Genomic DNA, 24043 nt, shown 5'->3' with positions numbered 1-24043 from the left:
GAAGCTCCACCAATACCATGTGGATAGGTCCCTCTTATGTTTTAATATCTCCAATCCCAGAAAACCGGGAAATTGGGAAGTGTCATGGAGCAACCTTACCATGACCTTTTCACACAGAGCAGATAGAATGCCTACAGATACAGAGCTCGTACGCCACATAGCCAGTAGAGGAAAATCTTTCCGGTATCGATATACCTTAGGAAATAGGATTACTAAAGTTGGAGAGGTATCACCAGGATACTGTGCACATATCGTACAAACCGATACGTGCATTAAGCAGATGGAAGAATTAGGGTCAGGAGATTTCACCTGGAAGGTTTGTAACATGGTCATGTCCTTCTCCGTCCCTTATGTTCTCCCCGATGATGCATATTTCATATGCGGGAGAAAGGCGTACAAATGGCTTGCCCCAAACTCTGAAGGATTGTGTTATATTGGAAAAGTATTGCCTGAAGTGATGACTGTTACACATGACAAAATGAAGGACATACACCGTGGTGCCCAAGCTCCTTATACTCACACTCATTACGAGCACCGAGTTAAAAGACAACTGTCAGAAAGGTTAGAGCATCCGGCCTCTGATCTTATCCATGAATCCACCGGGATTCAGGTTCTGGTAGCATTAGATTTCACTCGTACCGCTCGAGGAGTGATGAATTATAGATACATTTCCGCACTCGCCAATTTGTTAGATAATATCACTGAAATGTATGATGACACGTTTAGATACACTGGAAGAGAACTTCAAGCCTACAAAACAGAACTAGTTCAGCATAGGATGGTTCTTAATTATCTTACAGCAGTAACAGGCGGATATTGTGTTACATTGGCAACACAGTACGGCATAAAGTGTTGCACGTACATCACAAATAGCACCGAGGATCCGGTAGAGGTCATAGACCAAAAGATGGACGATATTTTGCAATTAAAGTGGGAATTTCGTCGAAAACACAATCTCACCCTTGCTGCTGTAGGTAATGAGCTGACTGGTTGGGTGTCATGGTTGAACCCGCGAAATTGGTTCTCCGGTTTAGGAGACTGGGCTCAAGGAGTCATAATGGATGTTGGAAAGTTTCTACTTTGTATCTTGGGTGTTGTTATATCCATTGGATTGATATTTAGATGCGGGCAGGCTTTAATGAGGTGCAAACAAAGTACAAAAGTGATGAGCTTGAGGAGTGAGGAAACCGTAATTAACCTGGATTTGATTTATGACCCAATGATAGAAACCAGAATGTGATGAAAATGCGATTATACGGTCCGTTTCTTTCACCTGTTTTTCTGCTTTTCCCCCAGATACAAAGACCCCCTTGGACGAGGAAGCTGACGAGACGAGATGTATACAGACAACGGATTGACCAAAGAAGAAGATTTGACAACTTTAAATATGGACACTTGATGAACTTTGCCATGGATCCCCAGTTTCCCTAGTACTTTTAAACTCACGCTAGCCCAACATTTTTTGTAAATCTGATGGCTCAGACAAAGCTATTTGCTCATGCCCAAGGAGCAATACAGCGCAAAGAAGACGACTCTCAACAGATACCGAACACAACTTCAACAACAGATGTACATTTCCCTGACATAGAATATCATTGCATTTTTCGTAAGTGTTCTTTATCTTCATCCCTACAACCCTCAGGTAACGACACACATAGACGATAGGGAATACAGGCACAGATATCAGCAACCACATACCTCCCCCATTCATGTATCATCAACTAAAATGTGCATCCCCATTTTGTTACAACCATAGCCGAAATGAGCTCGGTAGAGTTTGACAGCCCATCCACAGACCTGTACCACAGGATAAGAAGGAATTCAAATGTATACTTCGCAATACCTCGAAGCTTGATTTACCACACGTACGGCACGATGATACATGACCCTCCAAACATGGACTCATACACACATGCTTCTGCTTTCTCACTAGGTCATACCCTCTTCACACCTACTCCACTCTTCTTCCTTACCCCACCATGGAAATCAATTAACCCCTGACTTACATTTTTCTCCTTTTTGAAATGTTTTAGAAGGTGGCAGTTATTATTGACTGCCAAAGGGTGGACTGTCAAAGTCAGAAAAATGTCCCTATGCACGTTGCCATATTTGCACCGCACACTGGTCCGCGCTGCGCATGCGTACGCTCTCCCGTGAAGGCGCATACCCGCAATAGCGTGCACTCGCAGGCGCGGTATGCGTATTTACGGTAGAGTTTATGTAGTCGTAGCGTGCGACTCATTCGTTACATATTTTCATAATTAATGTAGTTTATAGATCATGATCCCTTTAATGATTTCTGAAAGTTTGGTTAATATAGAATGTCCCTGAGCTGAGGAATCCCTCTTTGTATTGTACGAAGGGTCTGACAGGAATCATACAGCAGTGTTTGGTACCCATCGGAAGAGTATTTAATTAGCAATATTCCGGTGTTGGTTTGGAGCGTATTAATCGCTCGTGCGAATAGTTATGGACATAAGAAGTTTATGTCCATTTCTATTATTTACTCATACTCAGGTATGCGGCGGGAAACCTAGTTCCCCACCCACCTGAGCTGTTTGAAATCGTCACAGCCCACCTGTATGAATCAACCTATGACCTTTTGTTATGATGCAGGGCCGAATTCCGACGTCCAATGGACAATGGGATTGTAGGGACTGTAGGATTGCATTGTGTGTGGGGCATAAATAGGCAGGCCGACCACATCCAGCTCTCACTCTTCAACGGTTCTCATTGCTGAAAATCGGGTGCTGGATGTCCAGGCGCATGCGATCGTTTCCCCTTGTGCGTAAGTTTCTCTCCGTAATCATATTGTCTTACTGTGAGCCAATCTCTCTCTCTCTCTCTCTCCATCTCTCTCTCTTTTTTTCCCTTCTCTTTCTCTCACATCTCCCCTAGACTAGTATTGAATTGTATTAGATAGTATTGTATTTTTTTGGTTAGGAAGTCTCTGTTATATTGTAGTGTATCATTTGTACTGTTATCCCCTTTTACAAGTATATTAGATATAATACAGTTGATAGGCTTTGGACCCTAAACAGGTATCTGTGTATTTTCTCACAGTGTTGTGTTCACTTGAGCGTCGGTGACGCTCAAGCAGCTTTGTAGTTAGACAGGGAACACAAGGTTGCACTTACACCCTGTATTCACATTAAGGTATTCCGTGTATTACATTGATAAAAGGTTTAGACATAAAGGTATAGCATTGTGAGCGTCTGCGCCGCTGGTGACCTCCTCGTGGTCTCGAGCGTATGCTACGCCATAGCGAACCATTACTCTAGTCATAACCAATAACGTGTCCTGTGATCACTGGGCCGTGAGCGAACGTGACGCTTGAGCGTCTCGCCTACGGCGGAGCGATCGTTACGCAAATAGCGTACCCTTACGGTACTTCTTAAGTAAGCAGCGTACAGTGTTCTTAGACTTCATAAAGGGTTGTTTATACGACAAAGGAATTTAGCATTGTCAATATATATATATATAATATCACTAGTACTGCAGCCGGACAGGTATATATATTTATTATGTAATGACTGATGACGGACCTGCTGGACACAGTCAGCTCAGCAGCACCGCAGACTGCTACAGTAAGCTACTATAGTAGTATGTACAAAGAAGAAAGAAAAAAAAAAAAAACACGGGTAGGTGGTATACAATATTATATATATATTATATACAATTATATATATATATATATATATATATCTACCAAAGTTCCGAATGATGCACATTTAGAACAGGCAAGGCACTCCAGGACTTTTTAAATGAGATGATTTAATGTAAGCAAGAAAGTTAGTACATCACCATGAGCACTTAAACATCCAAACTTTGGTTTGGATGTTTAAGTGCTCATGGTGATGTACTAACTTTCTTGCTTACATTAAATCATCTCATTTAAAAAGTCCTGGAGTGCCTTGCCTGTTCTAAATGTGCATCATTCGGAACTTTGGTAGATGTATGGATTATTGCAATGGCACACAGGTGATTGGTTTTTTGACTATTTGAGTGCCGGATCTACTTTTGGATTTATATATATATATATATATATATATTAAACTGGTGGTGACTGGTGGTCAGGTCACTGGTCACACTATCAGCAACTTGCAAGTAGTACTCCTAAGCAGACAATCACAATATATATTATACTGGTGGTCAGTGTGGTCACAATGGCAGTGTGGCACTCTGGCAGCAAAAGTGTGCACTGTACGTTATATGTACTCCTGAGTCCTGCTCTCAGACTCTAACTGCTCCCCACTGTCAGTGTCTCCCCCACAAGTCAGATAATATACAGTCACACTATCTATCACTTCAGCAAGTAATTAGTACTCCTCCTAATGCTCCCCAAAATTACTACTGTGTCTCTCTCTACTGTCTCACTCTCTTCTCTATAAACGGAGAGGACGCCAGCCACGTCCTCTCCCTATGAATCTCAATGCACGTGTGAAAATGGCGGCGACGCGCGGCTCCTTATATAGAATCCGAGTCTCGCGATAGAATCCGAGCCTCGCGAGAATCCGACAGCGGGATGATGACGTTCGGGCGCGCTCGGGTTAACCGAGCAAGGCGGGAAGATCCGAGTCGCTCGGCCCCGTGTAAAAAAACATGAAGTTCGGGCGGGTTCGGATTCCGAGGAACCGAACCCGCTCATCCCTAATTTATGATCAATACAACTGCATTTACTAAAGGTTGTTTCAACCTTCTGAACTCATACTGCTGTCTATGTTCATCATCGGTTTCTATGCCACTAAAACATTGTGGTTTAGGATCTTTCTAGAGCAGTGGGTCTCAAACTCGGTCCTCAGAACCTCCCACAGGTCACATTTTCCAGGTTACCCGGCAGGTGCACTGTATATCACCAACTGTCACATTTCAAAAATCTACAGGTGACCTGGAAAACACGAATTGTGTGGGGTCCTGAGGACTGAGTTTGAGAACCTGTGTTGTAGAGGCTTTCTCTAGATCAGTGGTTATCAGGACCCCAAACCGTTCACATTTTCCAGGTCACCTAGCAGGTACACAGTTGTATTCGTTACTCACTGACACATTTTAAAAGATACACAGGAGGAGCTATTTATTTCACTTGTAATTCTTTGAGGAGACCTGTAATGCATGACTGTTTGGTTTCCTGAGGACCGAGTTTGAGAGCCACTGATGTAGACGAATCTGAATGGTAAATTTAAATAATAAGATGTGTGGAATGCCCCCCATTCATAACCAGCACTAGGTCTTCATGCCTAAGCTTGTAGTGGAAAAATGTGGGAGTACAAACTGTTGAAGCTGGAAAGCACTACTGCGCATACTCCATTATGGCTACTTCAGGGAAGCTTCAATCCTTACTCAAGATGGCCATCATCTGTAGTTCTGCACATGCACATCACCTTCTTGTTACTGTGTTAGAGCACCACAGTGGGAGACGGACATCTTCCACTTAGCGATACCCTGCTGTTACCGCTATCCACAATGCATTTGGAAACAATGAGACCGGTTCTACCTTTCACTGCTACCCTAATACAGTCACCGGCTGGTGACCTGTATGCAGAGCCGGACTGGAGCATAAAGGCCCACCAGGGGAATGCAGGGGCCCATGCTTGTAGTCTGTGGCCAATTAACACTGAGTGTGGCTAGCCATTAGGGACCATGTGATTGACCCTCTACTAGAGCGACAATGTACAATTTGAGATCACAGTCTGGAACCTGACATTAGGTTTGACCCCCCCAGGCAGTGGGTCCCACCGCGGATTGCCCCGTGCCCTTGTGGGCCAGTACGGCTTTGCCAGAATGCTCCGCTCCATGACAAATGTCTGTATTAGCATAACTGTGAGTACAGCGGGGGAAAAACAACACACTGGTTAAGTACAGGGTTCTATGTCATCTCAGGGCATTCGCTGGTGTCTACATATACTCTGCCATACCACCGCCATATAACACAAACAGCATGGCATCCCCTCAAATGTAAACTAATCAGCACTAGGCTTTACCACTCAGGGCTGGTAGCACTACAGCAGGTGGGACATGTTATAGGGGGCCCCACTATAGTGCCAACCAACCCCAGGTTTTCAGTTCATATTATGCCAATTAGAAGTGCTCCCAGTTCAAACTATACGAAAAACCGTGGTGCCCCAGGGACCTGTATTTTATGTAGTGAACGTACAACCAGGGCCGTAACTAGGCGTGTGCCAGTGGTGCCTGGCACACAGCGCATCTGCACTGGGGGTGCAGTACCGCCGGCAACACTGTAGTTACATGCTGCAATGTGTGTCCACATGGTACAGCTGGTAAGCGCTGTGTACGGCAGCCGCAGTCTGTGCTACTCTTTGTGACATTCCTCTACCTCCTGACCATCCCATTCCTCCTCCCCCCAGTGGAGGAAACAGTGAGCTGCGGCAGCAATGCCCGATCCCTCCCCAGCAGCCGGCCCTGATCACCCCCTCCCTCCTACCCCGCTCGGTGAACCTGATCACCCCCTCCCTCCTCCCCCGCTCGGTGAACCGCGGTGCGGGCAGCAATGCCCGATCCCTTCCCAGCAGCCGGCCCTGATCATCTCCTCCCCCGCTCTGTGAACCGTGGCGTGGGCAGCAATGTCCGATCCCTTCCCAGCAGCCAGCCCTGATCACCTCCTCCCCCGCTGTGAATCAGGCGCAGGCAGCAATACCCAATCCCTTCCCAGCAGTCAGCCCTGATCACCCACTCCCTCCTCTCCCGCTCGATGAGCCGCGGCACGGGCAGCAATGCCCGATCCCTCCCCAGCAGCCGGCCCTGATCACCCCCTCCCTCCTCCCCCGCTCGGTGAGCCACGGCGCGGGCAGCAATGCCCGATCCCTCCCCAGCAGTCGGCCCTGATCACCCCCTCCCTCCTCCTCCGCTCGGTGAGCCGCGGCGCGGGCACCAATGTCCGATCCCTCCCCAGCAGCCGGCCCTGATCACCCCCTTCCTCCTCCCCCACATGGTGAGCCATGGCTCGGGCAACAGTGCCCGATCCCACCACCCACCCTTACCATGCCACCTGAGCATCCCGGAGTTTTCAGTTGAGCCTGACAGGGGATGCGGCTGCTATGGGGCCTGGACTTTTTACAGGTCGCACCACTCCCCTGCACCCAGACACCTGTAGTGTCTTCCAATGCTGGTCCTTAAGCCCCACCAGCTCTCCCCAGAGCTCACTGCTCCATGCTGCAGAGTGCACGCTGCCTGAGCGCGGAATCTCGGATTTCCACCCCTGTAGATGACCTGTGCCTGCCCTGCCACCTGCTCAGGACCTAGGTGAGTGCCCTGCCATAATGTGTAAAAAGGGGACTCTGCCTGCCATAATGTGTAAAAAGGGGACTCTGCCTGCCGTAATGGGTAAAAAGGGGACTTTGCCTGCCGTAATGTGTAAAAAGGGGACTCTGCCTGGCGTAATGTGTAAAAAGGGGACTCTGCCTGGCGCAATGTGTAAAAAAGGGACTCTGCCTGGCGTAATGTGTAAAAAAGGTACTCTGCTGCCGTAATGTGTAAAAAGGGGACTCTGCCTGGCGCAATGTGTAAAAAGGGGACTCTGCCTGGCGTAATGTGTAAAAAAGGGGACTCTGCCTGGCGTAATGTGTAAAAAAAGGGACTCTGCTGCCGTAGTGTGTAAAAAGGGGACTCTGCCTGGCACAATGTGTAAAAAGGGGACTCTGCCTGGCACAATGTGTAAAAAGGGGACTCTGCCTGCCGTAATGTGTAAAATGGGGACTCTGCCTGCCGTAATGTGTAAAAAGGGGACTCTGCTGCCGTAATGTGTAAAATGGGGACTCTGCCTGGTGTAATGTGTAAAAAGGGGACTCTACCTGCCGTAATGTTAAACGGGGAATCTGCCTGCCATACTGTGTAAATGGGGACTCTGCCTGACATAATGTGTAAAAGGGGATCTACCTGGTGTAATGTGTGTTAGTGGTGCTACTGTGTGGCGTAATTTGAATAATAGAGACTACTGTGCAGCCTACTATGAATTGGTATTATTTTGTGGCCACTCCCCTTCCCAATGAAAACACACCCCTATATTTTTTACACTGGCTGGCACTGGCTCTATTCTAACTATGGGGGGATGGGGGGGGGGGGGCGCCAATGCTGTTTCTTGCACACAGCACTAAAATGTCTAGATACGAGATACGGCACTGCGTACAACTCACTGCCCTGCTCCCAATGGTGGATATAATTAATTAGGGTGCGAAGTAAAGGAAAGGACACCACTAGGTCTTGTAAGGTACTGCAGGGTTGAAACTAGAATTTTTGTAATCCGTAGTAAGGACATGGGTAACTTTGAGAATGTGTAGTTGGATGGGTGATACGCCTCCCAGCTTTTAACTCACCTAGCTCATGGTCGCACTCCTTAATTCTTTCTGTCCCGGTCCAAACCATGGGAGTTCCATCTTGCAGATCAGATTCTGTCTGGCCTCCTGCATGCGGGGTAGCGCAGGTCTGGGAGAGGCTCCCTGCTCATCAGCATGCGGAGGGTAGAAGGTACCAGGGACAAACGCAGGATTTACTTGGGGGGGGATTTCCAAAATGCACACATATACGTTGCACACCATACACATACGTAGCACATCACACACACACACATTTCACACACATACATAGCATACCACACACATACATACACACACACACACACACACATACACACACACGGTGCCGTTGCAGCACCCCCTACTTTCAGGCAGCCTCTACTGACACAGCGCTCAGCTGCCTGTGCTCTGCTCCGTCTGCCCCCACAACCCGAGCATGCATGTATGCTCACATCCGGTACCTGGGGCATGCGACATCCCCCCCACCCCATGTTGCGGACCGGGGTACAAAATGGCACACTTATCAACTCAGCTCAATAGAATACCAAAGCATTGGTCATTTTGCTGGAAAGCACAGAGATGGCATCCCGCATTATTTTTTTTCTAGGTATAACTGGTGTAGTGTGCCAAGAATGCCAGTGAAACTGCAAGGGAAAATAGGCATGCAAACCGGCCAATGATCTTCCTTACAGGGTGGAGCAAGCAGATTAGCAGTAAGCACACTGCTTTATCAGTGCTGGAACGCAGCTCTGGTACATACAGCCGCTTGCAAAAGTATTCAACCCCCTAAAAAGTTAAATATGTGTTGGGATTACAAATTACACTTACACAGATTGTTTCAGACAGTATTTTTATTGTGAACCAGTAAATTATAAATCAGATTAAACAAACAAACAAACAAACAAACAAACAAACAAACCTGAAAACTACTTTCTCTGACGTCCTAGTGGATGCTGGGAACTCCGTAAGGACCATGGGGAATAGCGGCTCCGCAGGAGACTGGGCACAAATAGAAAGCTTTAGTACTACCTGGTGTGCACTGGCTCCTCCCCCTATGACCCTCCTCCAAGCCTCAGTTAGATTTTTGTGCCCGAACGAGAAGAGTGCACACTAGGGGCTCTCCTGAGCTTCTTAGTGAAAGTTTTAGTTTAGGTTTTTTATTTTCAGTGAGACCTGCTGGCAACAGGCTCACTGCATCGAGGGACTAAGGGGAGAAGAAGCGAACTCACCTGCGTGCAGAGTGGATTGGGTTTCTTGGCTACTGGACACCATTAGCTCCAGAGGGACCGCTCACAGGCCCAGCCTTGGAGCTCGGTCCCAGAGCCGCGCCGCCGGCCCCCTTACAGAGCAAGAAGCAAGAAGAGTCCGGCAAATCGGCGGCAGAAGACATCCTGTCTTCCACAAGGTAGCGCACAGCACTGCAGCTGTGCGCCATTGCTTCTCAGCACACTTCACACTCCGGTCACTGAGGGTGCAGGGCGCTAGGGGGGGGCGCCCTGAGCAACAATAGAAACACCTTGGCTGGCTAAAAATACATCACATATAGCTCCTGGGCTATATGGATGAATTTTAAACCCTGCCAGATTATCACAAAAAGCGGGAGAAAGGCCGCCGAGAAGGGGGCGGAGCCTATCTCCTCAGCACACAGGCGCCATTTTCCCTCACAGCTCCGCTGGAAGGACGTCTCCCTGACTCTCCCCTGCAGTCCTGCACTACAGAAACAGGGTAAAAAAGAGAGGGGGGCACTAATTGGCGGGTTATTAACAATACAGCAGCTATAAGGGAGAAACACTTATATAAGGTTGTCCCTATATCTATATATAGCGCTCTGGTGTGTGCTGGCATACTCTCCCTCTGTCTCCCCAAAGGGCTAGTGGGGTCCTGTCCTCTATCAGAGCATTCCCTGTGCGTGTGCTGTGTGTCGGTACGTTTGTGTCGACATGTATGAGGAGGAAAATGATGTGGAGGCGGGGCAATTGCCTATAATAGAGATGTCACCCCCTAAGGAGTCGACACCTGAGTGGATGGCTTTATGGAAGGATTTACGTGACAGTGTCAGCTCCTTACAAAAGACGGTTGATGACATGAGACAGCTGACTAATCAGCTAGTCCCTGTCCAGGCGTCTCAAAAACCATCAGGGTCTCTAAAAAGGCCGTTACCTCAGGTGGTGGATACTGACGTCGACACGGATACTGACTCCAGTGTCAACGGTGAGGAGACAAACGTGACTTCCAGTAGGGCCACACGTTACATGATCACGGCAATGAGAGAGGTGTTAAACATTTCTGATAATACTAATACCACTAAAAAGGGTATTATGTGGGGTGTGAAAAAACTACCTGTAGTTTTTCCTGAATCAGACGAATTAAATGAGGTGTGTGATGAAGCGTGGGTTTCCCCCGATAAAAAACTGATAATTTCTAAAAAGTTATTGGCATTATACCCTTTCCCGCCAGAGGTTAGGGCGCGTAGGGAAACACCCCCTAGAGTGGATAAAGCGCTCACACGCTTATCAAAACAAGTGGCGTTACCGTCTCCTGATACGGCCGCCCTCAAGGAACCAGGTGACAGAAAACTGGAGAATATCCTTAAAAGTATATACACACATACTGGTGTTATACTGCGACCAGCAATCGCCTCAGCCTGGATGTGCAGCGCTGGGGTGGCTTGGTCGGATTCCCTGACTGAAAATATTGATACCCTGGATAGGGACAGTATATTGTTGACTATAGAGCATTTAAAAGATGCATTTCTATATATGCGAGATGCACAGAGGGATATTTCCACTCTGGCTTCAAGAGTGAGTGCGCTGTCCATTTCTGCCAGAAGAGGATTATGGACGCGACAGTGGTCAGGTGATGCGGACTCTAAACGGCATATGGAAATATTGCCTTATAAAGGGGAGGAGTTATTTGGGGTCGGTCTATCGGACCTGGTGGCCACGGCAACTGCTGGGAAATCCACATTTTTACCCCAGGTAGCCTCTCAACATAAAAAGACGCCGTCTTATCCGGCTCAGTCCTTTCGTCCCCATAAGGGCAAGCGGGCAAAAGGTTCCTCTTTTCTGCCCCGGGGCAGAGGAAGGGGAAAAAGACTGCAACAGACAGCTACTTCCCAGGAACAAAAGCCCTCCCCCGCTTCTGCCAAGTCCTCAGCATGACGCTGGGGCCTTACAAGCGGACTCAGGCACGGTGGGGGCCCGTCTCAAGAATTTCAGCGCGCAGTGGGCTCACTCGCAAGTGGACCCCTGGATCCTGCAAGTAGTATCTCAGGGGTACAAATTGGAGTTCGAGACGTCTCCCCCTCGCCGGTTCCTGAAGTCTGCTTTACCAACGTCTCCCTCCGACAGGGAGGCAGTATTGGAGGCAGTTCACAAGCTGTATTCCCAGCAGGTGATAATCAAGGTACCCCTCCTGCAACAAGGGAAGGGGTATTATTCCACGCTGTTTGTGGTACCGAAGCCGGACGGCTCGGTGAGACCAATTTTAAATCTGAAGTCTTTGAACACTTACATACAGAGGTTCAAATTCAAGATGGAGTCACTCAGGGCAGTGATCGCGAACCTGGAAGAGGGGGACTATATGGTGTCTCTGGACATCAAAGATGCCTACCTCCATGTCCCCATTTACCCTTCTCATCAAGGGTACCTCAGGTTTGTGGTACAAAACTGTCACTATCAGTTTCAGACGCTGCCGTTTGGATTATCCACGGCACCTCGGGTCTTTACCAAGGTAACGGCCGAAATGATGATTCTTCTTCGAAGAAAAGGCGTTTTAATTATCCCTTACTTGGACGATCTCCTGATAAGAGCAAGATCCAGAGAACAGTTAGTAGTCGGAGTAGCCCTATCTCAAGTAGTGCTACGGCGGCACGGCTGGATTCTAAATATCCCAAAATCGCAGCTGATTCCGACAACACGTCTTCTGTTCCTAGGGATGATTCTGGACACAGTCCAGAAAAAGGTGTTCCTTCCGGAGGAGAAAGCCAGGGAGTTATCCGAACTGGTCAGAAACCTCCTGAAACTAGGGCAAGTCTCAGTGCATCAATGCACAAGAGTCTTGGGAAAGATGGTAGCTTCCTACGAAGCGATTCCATTCGGCAGATTCCACGCAAGAACGTTCCAGTGGGATCTGCTGGACAAATGGTCCGGATCGCATCTTCAGATGCATCAACGGATAACCCTGTCCCCAAGGACAAGGGTGTCTCGTCTGTGGTGGTTGCAGAGTGCTCATCTTCTAGAGGGCCGCAGATTCGGCATTCAGGACTGGGTCCTGGTGACCACGGATGCCAGCCTGAGAGGCTGGGGAGCAGTCACACAAGGAAGAAATTTCCAGGGCTTGTGGTCAAGCCTGGAGACATCACTTCACATAAATATCCTGGAGCTAAGGGCCATCTACAATGCTCTAAGCCTAGCACGACCTCTGCTTCAAGGTCAGCCGGTGCTGATTCAGTCAGACAACATCACGGCAGTCGCCCACGTAAACAGACAGGGCGGCACAAGAAGCAGGAGGGCAATGGCAGAAGTTGCAAGGATTCTTCGCTGGGCGGAAAATCATGTGATAGCACTGTCAGCAGTGTTCATTCCGGGAGTGGACAACTGGGAAGCAGACTTCCTCAGCAGGCACGACCTCCACCCGGGAGAGTGGGGACTTCACCCAGAAGTCTTCCACATGATTGTGAACCGTTGGGAAAAACCAAAGGTGGACATGATGGCGTCACGCCTCAACAAAAAACTAGACAGGTATTGCGCCAGGTCACGGGACCCTCAGGCAATAGCTGTGGACGCGCTGGTAACACCGTGGGTGTACCAGTCAGTGTATGTGTTCCCTCCTCTGCCTCTCATACCCAAGGTACTGAGAATCATAAGAAGGAGAGGAGTAAGGACTATACTCGTGGCTCCGGATTGGCCAAGAAGGACTTGGTACCCGGAACTTCAAGAGATGCTCACGGAGGACCCGTGGCCTCTACCTCTACGAAGGGACCTGCTCCAGCAGGGACTCTGTCTGTTCCAAGACTTACCGCGGCTGCGTTTGACGGCATGGCAGTTGAACGCCGGATCCTGAAGGAAAAAGGCATTCCGGATGAAGTCATCCCTACCCTGATCAAAGCCAGGAAGGATGTAACCGTGCAGCATTATCACCGTATTTGGGTAAATATGTTGCGTGGTGCGAGGCCAGGAAGGCCCCTACAGAGGAATTTCAACTGGGTCGTTTCCTGCATTTCCTGCAAACAGGACTGTCTATGGGCCTAAAATTAGGGTCCATTAAGGTTCAAATTTCGGCCCTGTCGATCTTCTTCCAAAAAGAACTGGCTTCAGTTCCTGAAGTTCAGACGTTTGTCAAAGGGGTGCTGCATATACAGCCTCCTTTTGTGCCTCCAGTGGCACCTTGGGATCTCAATGTGGTTTTGGGGTTCCTAAAATCACATTGGTTTGAACCACTCACCACTGTGGACTTAAAATATCTCACATGGAAAGTGGTAATGCTATTGGCCCTGGCTTCAGCCAGGCGCGTGTCAGAATTGGCGGCTTTATCCTATAAAAGCCCTTACCTAATTTTTCATACGGATAGGGCAGAATTGAGGACTCGTCCTCAGTTTCTCCCTAAGGTGGTTTCAGCGTTTCACCTGAATCAGCCTATTGTGGTACCTGCGGCTACTAGGGACTTGGAGGACTCCAAGTTGCTGGACGTAGTCAGGGCCCTGAAAATATACGTTTCCAGGACGGCTGGAGTCAGAAAATCTGACTCGCTGTTTATCCTGTATGCACCCAACAAGCTGGGTGCTCCTGCTTCTAAGCAGACTATTGCTCGTTGGATTTGTAGTACAATTCAGCTTGCACATTCTGTGGCAGGCTTGCCACAGCCAAAATCAGTAAAAGCCCATTCCACACGGAAAGTGGGCTCATCTTGGGCGGCCGCCCGAGGGGTCTCGGCTTTACAACTTTGCCGAGCAGCTACTTGGCCAGGGGCAAACACGTTTGCTAAATTCTACAAATTTGATACCCTGGCTGAGGAGTACCTGGAGTTCTCTCATTCGGTGCTGCAGAGTCATCCGCACTCTCCCGCCCGTTTGGGAGCTTTGGTATAATCCCCATGGTCCTTACGGAGTTCCCAGCATCCACTAGGACGTCAGAGAAAATAAGAATTTACTTACCGATAATTCTATTTCTCATAGTCCGTAGTGGATGCTGGGCTCCCATCCCAAGTGCGGATTGTCTGCAATACTTGTACATAGTTATTGTTAACTAAATCGGGTTATTGTTGTAGTGAGCCATCTTTTCTAGAGGCTCCTCTGTTTATCATACTGTAAACTGGGTTCAGATCACAGGTTGTACGGTGTGATTGGTGTGGCTGGTATGAGTCTTACCCGGGATTCAAAATCTTTCCTTATTGTGTACGCTCGTCCGGGCACAGTATCCTAACTGAGGCTTGGAGGAGGGTCATAGAGGGAGGAGCCAGTGCACACCAGGTAGTCCTAAAGCTTTCTATTTGTGCCCAGTCTCCTGCGGAGCCGCTATTCCCAATGGTCCTTACGGAGTTCCCAGCATCCACTACGGACTATGAGAAATAGAATTATCGGTAAGTAAATTCTTATTATTTACATAAGTATTCAAACCATGTGTTGAGTAAGCTCCATGTTTACATAGATGAAAGATAGTGCCCTCATTGGCTTTCAATCATCCTCTACCTGTGACTCATATAAATGTTAAACTTTTGGTTATACTGTGAATCTGATGGAAGAATTTCAAATGAAGACTTAAGAGCATTCTAAGAAAATGAAAAATATAGGGGTCTATTTACTAAGCCTTGGATGGAGATAAAGTCGCTGGAGATAAAGTACCAGCCAATCGGATCCTAACTGTCATGTCACAGGCTGTGTTTGAAAAATGACAGTTAGGAGCCGATTGGCTGATACTATATCTCCAGCGACTTTATCTCCACCCAAGGCTTAGTAAATAGACCCCAAAGTTACAGACATGCATAATATGGGAAAAGACTGCAAAATTATATCCAAAGGCTTGGATATCCCAGTGGGCACTGTTGGATGAATTGTGAGGAAATGGAAGCTGCCTCATAACACCTAGGCATTACCTAGACAATAACATCCCATGGAAGGAGCTAGAGGTCCATTGCTGAGACTGAAGTGAAGGAGAGCAGTCAATATTATCAAGAGCTCTGCATATGATTGGCCTGCATGGGATGGTGGCTAGAAATAGGTTATTATTGAATAAAAATCACATCAAAATACGTCTTCAGTTTGCCAGGAAACAGAGTGAGCCAACTAAAATGTGGGATAATGGGGGTCATTCCGAGTTGTTCGCTCGTTATTTTTTTCTCGCAACGGATCGATTAGTCGCTAATGCGCATGCGCAATGTCCGCAGTGCGACTGCGCCAAGTAAATTTGCTATGCAGTTAGGTAATTTACTCACGGCATTACGAGGTTTTTTCTTCGTTCTGGTGATCGTAATGTGATTGACAGGAAGTGGGTGTTTCTGGGCGGAAACTGGACGTTTTCTGGGAGTGTGTGAAAAAACGCTACCGTTTCTGGGAAAAACGCGGGAGTGGCCGGAGAAACGGAGGAGTGTCTGGGCGAACGCTGGGTGTGTTTGTGACGTCAAACCAGGAACGACAAGCACTGAACTGATCGCACTGGCAAAGTAAGTCTCGAGCAACTCATAAACTGCACAGAGAAGTCTTTTCGCAATATTGCGAATCTTTCGTTCGCAATTTTACTATGCTAAGATTCACTCCCAGTAGGCGGTGGCTTAGCGTGTGCAAAGCTGCTAAAAGCAGCTTGCGAGCGAACAACTCGGAATGACCCCCAATGTTTTATAGTCCGATAAGACAAAATTTTAACTTCCTGGACCCAATTCAAAATAAACTAACACTGCCCATTCCTCAACAAAAACATCCTAACAGTCAAATATGGGGGAGGCAGGATCATGTGAGAATGCTTTTTCTCAGCGGGGACTTGAAATCCTGATCATTTTGAAGGACGAATGGATGGTGCAAAATACAGGGAGATACAGCAGGACAACCTGCTTCTGTTTGCTAGAATACTAAGACCCTCATTCAGCGTGAATCGCAAGTAGCGGTGCAAATGGGATCCATAGGAAACACTTTCTTGCTGCATTTGTGATCCCAGCACTGAGCAGCCTGGGATCAACAACGTGACCATGTTGCTCCATCAGGCTTACCGTCGCAGGGGGCCTTGCGAGGCCGAAACTCTGACCCTGCCCTCACCACTCCAGGGAAACAGCCCCATTTCCGGAAACTCCGCCCGTCCCTGCCTCACCTCCCAAACGTGCAATCATGCAGAGGCTATGGGATAAATGCAAGCCACACACAGGACCCTCTCTGCACATGAACAGAACGGGGCCAGCACAGTTTCCCGATAAGCATGAGACTGTGCAGGGGATCGCATAAGGGTACATAAGGGTAGATGCTAGAACCAACCATCGCATAAGCTAGCCAAACTGAATTAGCCCCTAAATCTTGAAACAAGGTTCCCCTTTCAGAAGGACAATGAGCCCAAGCATAAGACAAAAGCTACACATCGGGTTTTAAAAAAACCTGGCCCGATGACCGAAATTCAAAAGGGTGAAGCTTTTTCTTGCCATGTTTTGTAGTAAAATCATTACTTTTTTTACATTTCTGTCATAACCATGATCAGAATAAACCACCAGATCTGAATTGGCATTATTGGAAAATTGCAGTCCACAAGTATCATCCCACCAAGCAGAGCAATCCGGAGCAGAGGCGGAACTACCGCCAGTGCAACCAGTGCGTTGTACTGGGGCCCGCCTCTGTCCAGGGGCCCAAAGCATGTAATGAGTCAAAACTGACTCATTACATGCCACTGTGTGCTGCGGGCAACCGCTGCCCGCAGCACACAGCCGCCCGGAGAGGAGAGGAGCGCACTGCAGCGGCACGGGGGAGAAGGAGGAGGAGGGAGGTGGAGGAGGGAGCCGCAGCAGCGCTTTGTTACTGGTTGAGGCGCTGCTGCTGCCCCTCTGCTTCACTATAGGCTGTCTTCCGAGAACAGCCTATAGTGAAGCAGAGGGGCAGCAGCAGCAGCGCCTCCACCAATAACACAGCGCTGCTGCGGCTCCCTCCTCCACCTCCCTCCTCCTCCTTCACTCCTGCCCGGGAATCGTCAGAAGCTGCACCGAGGAGCCTGAGCCAGCAGAGAGGGTAAGTATAATTCATTCTTTCTTTCTTTCTTTCTTTCTTTCTTTCTTTCTTTCTACTGTCTGCCGTAATGTGTAAAAATGGGGAATCTGCCTGCCGCAATGTGTAAAAAGGGGGAATCTGCCTGCCGCAATGTGTAAAAAGGGGGAATCTGCCTGCCGCAATGTGTAAAATTGGGGAATCTGCCTGCCGCAATGTGTAAAAAGGGGGAATCTGCTTGCCGCAATGTGTAAAAAGGGGAATCTGCCTGCCGCAATGTGTAAAAATGGGGAATCTGCCTGCCGCAATGTGTAAAAAGGGGGAATCTGCTTGCCGCAATGTGTAAAAAGGGGAATCTGCCTGCCGCAATGTGTAAAAAGGGGGAATCTGCCTGATGTAATGTGTAAAAAGAGGGAATCTTTGCCGTAATGTGTAAAAAGGGGGAATCTGCCTGCCGTAATGTGTAAAAAGGGGGACGCTGTCTGCCGTAATGTGTTACAAGTGCACGCTGTCTGCCGTTATGTGTAAAAAGTGTACGCTGTCTGCCGCTATGTGTAACAAGGGCACGCTGTCTGCCGTTATGTGTAAAAAGTGTACGCTGTCTGCCGCTATGTGTAACAAGGGCACGCTGTCTGCCGTTATGTGTAAAAAGGGGACGCTGTCTGCCGTTATGTGTAAAAAGTGCACGCTGTCTGCCGTAATGTGTAAAAAGGGGGACGCTGTCTGCCGTAATGTGTAAAAAGGGGACGCTGTCTGCCGTAATGTTAAAAAGGGGACGCTGTCTGCCGTAATGTGTAAAAAGAGGAATCTGTCCGCCGTAAGGTGTAAAAGGGTCTCTACCTGGTGTAGTGGTGCTACTGTGCGGCGTAATTTGAATAATGGAGACTACTGTGCACCGTTTTATGAATTGGTATTATTTTGTGGCCACACCCCTTCCTCACGAAGCCACGCCACTATGTATTTTTGCGTGCGCCTACGGCGCGCACTGCCCCTGTTTTGCATGCAGGGGTGAGGCTCCGATGCCGTTTCTTGCACACAGTGCTAAAATGACTAGTTACGGCACTGTTGCTAGGTATCCATTTCTCTGGCCTTAAGCAGGTCCCCCTCACCAGATCCTCTCCAGGGGTGAGGGGGTGGACTTGGATGGGATGGGGGGGGGGCAAAGCATTTTGTCGCACCTGGGCCCACCGCTCGCTAGTTCCGCCACTGATCCGGAGCAAATCTGCGAGGAAGAATAGACAAAATCACTCCCTGTGTGCAAACCTGATAGAATCTCACCTAACAAACTTAAAGTTGTTATTGCAACAAAAGAGGTTGAATACTTATGCACACAACATTTTTCAGGGTTTGTTTTTTTTAATCTGCAGACAAACAATGAATTATGGGTTTGAACATGTACTTAAAAAGCCTACTGGTTTGCAATAAAGATACTGGGTCAGATGTATCATCGCTTGGAAAGTGATGAGATGGAGAGTGAAAAAGTGCCATCCAATCAGCTCCTAACTGCCATTTTTCAAACACAGCCTGTGACATGGCAGTTAGGAGCTGATTGGCTGGTGCGTTTTCTTTCTTTCTTTCTCCATTTTATCAATCTCCAAGCGATGATGCATCTATACTTTTTAGGGAGATTAATCCTTTTGCAAGGCACTCTAGAAATAAAACATTACCAATTACATTAACTCTTACATCCAATCATGTATGACTCTGCAGCCAGATACACCCCACTACTTCCACATTTGCAGTCTCTTCTAGCCATCTGCAATAAATAGTGCTATCAACTTCTGGGGAGTCCACATTCCTTATAGTTAAAATGCAGTTATTAGTGTTAAGGATACAAACAAAAGTAAATTATGCAAGGTCACAAAGAGTGTTAATGGCCGGATTCATGGCCCGATTTGGGGAGAGATGTGTGCTGAGCGAACCGCTCAGCACACATCTCTACCCCCGCTCAGCACAGCACACGCGTCGCTATCGCTGGTGCTAGATTGGCCTTCATGCAGGCACAATCTAGCAGGTCGCTCATTTCACCCGCTGGGTGAAATGAGCACCCACCCCCCACCGTGCTCAGCACACATCATACAGTGCTGAGGGGGGAGAGAGATGTGCGCTGAGCGGTCTGTGATAAATCGCTCAGCACACATCTCTCCTATGTGTACTGGCCTTAAGAGTAAATTGTGATCTGACTGAGGGAATTTAATTTAGCAAGTGGCCAAGCCCTTCCCATAGTACTGTTATAAAGTTATACTGTATATGCTTTCCTCCTGTTTTCAGCAGATAAACACATTTTGGGTGGATGTGGAGAAACTGCAGCTCCCAATGTCTGAACTAGTGAAAGTAGTCAAGGAGCGAACAGACAGCGGGCAACACACCATGATCGCCCAAGTGCTATGCTCGCTTCGAGAAAGACAGTGAGTATATATGTAATGTCAATAAAAGGAAGAAGAAATTATTGAATTGCAAAACAATAACTAATGGATGACAATAGATAAGGTCTGATTAATATATGCGTATTATAATTATACAAGTAAATGAACGATACTTCTACTGTCCTCCATTGCACATTTGTGGTCTATCACACAGGTTCTCAAACTCGGTCCTCAGGACCCCACACGGTGCATGTTTTGCAGGTAACCCAGCAGGTGCACAGGTGTACTCATTACTCACTGACACATTTTAAAAGGTCCACAGGTGGAAATAATTATCTCTCTTGTGATTCTGTGAGGAGACCTGGAAAACATGCACTGTGTGGGGTCCTGAGGACCGAGTTTGAGAACCTATGCTGTAGACCAGGGGTTCTCAAACTCGGTCCTCAGGGGCGCACACAGTGCATGTTTTGCAGGTAACCCAGCAAGTGCACAGGTGTATTAATTACTCACAGACACATTTTAAAAGGTCCACAGGTGGAGCTAATTATTTCACTTGTGAGTCTGTGAGGAGACCTGCAAAACATGCACTGTGTGGGGTCCTGAGGACCGAGTTTGAGAACCCCTGGTCTATCAGATCAAATTTATTTACTGAAGATCTGATATCCACTGATTAGATTGTAATGTGTGTCCCAATTCCAAAATAATATGTATGCAGCCAGTTTTAGGTAACAAAGAAAATGGGCTATTTGTATTAAAAGTGGATAAACTGCTATACCAGTGTTTCCCAACTACAGTACTCAGGAACCCTTATGCTATGTACACACTGGCAGATTTTTTTTGGTCTGCCCGACAATCTTTCAGAAAACTGTAGGCATCAATATCTGAGCTACACACTTAAAGATTTTTTTTTCCAGTTTCCAATTTTCTGCCACATCATCACATTACATATATCCACCCACAAGTAGGATGATGTAGTGAGAGGAAAACATAGGAAAAACATGGTCAGATTATTGAGAATGCACACACACTACTATATATCGGGATATTGTGGCAGATATTTTTGGCCTGGGCCGATAGATCGGAAAATTGATTGTTGTGTGTGGGCAAGAGTTTTACAGAATCATCTGCGAAATGCCGACGCGATCGTTCGTACACACTATACAATAACTTTGGTCGTTCCTCCAATTATTGGCAAATCAGCCCAATGATTGTATAGTGTTTACTTAGCTTTAGCAGTGCATGTTTTACAGATTTCCTCAGCATCACAAGTGAAATAATTAGCACCACCTGAGGATCTTTTAAAATGTGTCACCAGTAATGAGTATACCTGTGCACCAACTAGGAGAACTGAAAAACATGCACTGTTAGATGTCCCTGAGGACTGAAGCTCGGAAACACTAGTGGTTTTCAAATCCAGTACTACAGAGGGACCCCAAAACACTGCAAAAAAGAAACATGCTGATAAATACAAAATATGATTAAAAATAACAATCAGGTCTGAACTGTGCATGAGTATGCACTGCAATGCGCAGGTGCTTTGGTCCGCAGCGTCAGGGTGCGCCGGGATGGTGCAAACAAAGTGATTGCACGGGCGATTGCAAGGTGACTGACAGGAAGAGGCCGTTTGTGGGTGGCACCTGACCGTTTTAGAGGAGTGTCCGGAAAAACGCAGGAGGATCCAGGCATTTGGAAGGAGGGTTTGTGACCTCAGCTCTGGACCCCGATCATCACAGCGGCTGAGTAAGTCCTGGGCTGTGCAGCTCTCTGCACATGCGATCGCACCCCTGCACAGCGATTTTTCCCTCCCCCTGTAGGCGGCGACTACCTGATTGCAGGGATGCAAAAAACGCACCCTAGCGATCACGTCTGAATTAGGCCCATTGTTATTAATAGTTTTATTTACACCAAATCTATCCTCTGCATCAACTATGTTATTTACTGTTTGTGTTAATGTCACAGGAAGAATGCCATTCGACAAGATGTTGGGGTTCTTAGAAGAACGTGTCAGGAGACTTTACAGAAAACACCACATGAAGGTGGGGGTGTCAGACTCACCTGGATGAAACGAAGCTAGAGAACCATCATACAAAGACAGATAGTACTGGTTATATATTTCATTTAAAATCAAGGGGGAGTTGTATCAAGCTTTTCAAAGAGTGAAGCGGATAAGTGAAGTTTCCTATCGCAACTAATCAGCTTCTAGCTAACATTTATCAAGTACATTCTAGAAAATTATGTGTAGCAGCCGATTGGTTGTGATGTGGAACTCCTCCACTTGCACTCTTTAGAGGGTTTGATAAATCTCCCCCCAACTCTGGGCAAATGTCACTTGCAAACGATGGCCAGGTGATCTACTGTGAGCTACTTGAACAAATACTTGCCAAAGTTTATTGAATATCTGGTTAGTCAAATTCAGGTTTGAAATACATGAGAAACAGACCTACCTACATGGTATGCAAATGCCCACTGTCATGGATTTATAGTTAGCATTCTTGAAATGTCCTTTTCTGAATAAAAGGAATATGCAATGATTTTAGTAGCGAAGACTTCACACGTTCAACCATGTTACAGTGAAAACAAGAAGTATTTATATTAAAATTGACATGAATAAAGTTAACAAAACAAATGGGCAAGTAGCTAGCAGACACTTAAATTGCTGAAGAAACACAGTATGTAGACACTTAAAAAAGAAAATATAGCAAATCCAGTTGGTGTAATTGTCTTGAAAATAGTTTGATTTAAAAAATGTTCTATTTAAATTTCATATACCTTAAAATAATACATGAAATATCACAGCATCAAGATGTCACAAGGTGAAATAAGTTAATGTATGAAAGATCTTCAAGATCTGTGGGTGTAATAAATCCATGTAGATAAAAAGAGGACAATGGGCATAACTCAGACTTGATCGGTGCGGTGTGTTTTCGCACAGCAGCCTATCAGGTCTGACCTGCGCATGCCAGACGGTCAGCCCTGCGATTGCCTCTGCTGTTCGCTGAGCGGGAGGGGGTGGGCTGGCGGCATTTGGCTGCTGTTTTAGGGGCGTGGTCCGGGCAACGCAGGCGTGCCCGGACCACGCGGGGTGCGGGCCGTGACCTCACACGCAGCCGCTGCGACCCTCAGAGCGACGGGCAGCTCCCTGCCAGCGTGCAGGAGCTGCGTTGGTGGGTAGCTACTCTTCAAGTACAAAAGCATCGCTGTCGTGCGATGCTTTTGTACTTGTGCGACTGGGAAGTGCCTGACATGCGGGGCAGACTAGCCCTGTGCTGGGGGCGTCGCCCTGCATGTCAGGGAAGCTGATCATAGATGTCGAACAGGTCTGAATTAGGCCCAATATGGATTCATCTGCAATCTAAAGCTGGATACATGCTATAAAATTATCCAATCTGGCTGCTTGGAACGAAACTTTGGTAATGTCTGGGAGCACATGACAATGAACCCATTTGCTCCCAAAATCTGGAAAATGGACAAAAATAGTTGTTCGGATTAATTGGTTAAATCAAACGGATTTAATCAGTTTGTCTGAATGAATTTTTTTCTCTGTTTTCCATTGTTTGGGAGCAAATGGTCAATTGTCATTTGTTCCCATATATTACCAGATTTTCTTTCCAACCAGCCACATTGGACAAATACCCTTATAGTGTGTATTCATCTTAAGGTAGATTCCATCTGAATTCTAATGGCAATGTTTGAAAATGGTTTAAAACTACTCTAGGGACACAGGTGAGAGTGATAAAGCAATCACCTTGTGAGGTTGGTTTTCTAATTATGCTCTAGATGTGCATATGCTAGAATACAGTAATAATGCTTAACTGTCTTCTTGCAGAGACTCCACTGCAAGCATCAGTGTACCCTGGTTCTGGGTCCACAGAAGAGGCGATTCCTTTTAGAACATAAAGCATAGCTCAAATGGATTTAACTAATTTGTCTGAACATCCATTTTTGTCCACCTTCCAGTGTTAGGTAGCAAATGGTCAATTGTCGTTTGCTCCCATACATTAGTTCCAACCAGAAAGATTGGACAGATAATCTTTTAGGGGTGTATTCAATTGATGTTGGATCCTTTCAGACGGAAAGGATCCAACATCTGAGTAGTATTCAATGTCGGATTTGGCCGCTCACGACAATGCCAATCCGACTTTTATTAAAGTTGGCTTGACATTGTTGGAAACAGGACCAAAACCTGCCGGATTTGGCAG

The 24043-nt window shown here is 47.1% G+C and overlaps 1 protein-coding gene across 3 annotated transcripts in view; it reads left to right on the top strand.

Moving 5' to 3' along the window:
- Nucleotides 1–22376, top strand: part of LOC134902137 (uncharacterized) — a 96070-nt gene extending 73694 nt beyond the window's left edge. For all 3 annotated transcript variants that reach the window (XM_063914365.1, XM_063914367.1, XM_063914366.1), the window contains exons 5-6: nucleotides 19750–19886; nucleotides 21804–22376. In XM_063914365.1, coding sequence (XP_063770435.1) covers nucleotides 19750–19886; nucleotides 21804–21918 — 252 coding nt within the window. In that variant the 3' untranslated portion in view covers nucleotides 21919–22376. The remainder of the gene's footprint in view (nucleotides 1–19749; nucleotides 19887–21803) is intronic.
- The last annotated feature ends 1667 nt before the right edge of the window (nucleotides 22377–24043 follow it).

This window comes from Pseudophryne corroboree, chromosome 1, assembly GCF_028390025.1.
Source record: "Pseudophryne corroboree isolate aPseCor3 chromosome 1, aPseCor3.hap2, whole genome shotgun sequence".
Classification (NCBI taxonomy): Eukaryota; Metazoa; Chordata; class Amphibia; order Anura; family Myobatrachidae; genus Pseudophryne; species Pseudophryne corroboree.
Note: the sequence above shows the minus strand (reverse complement) of the source record. Positions and strands in the feature narration are given on the sequence as shown.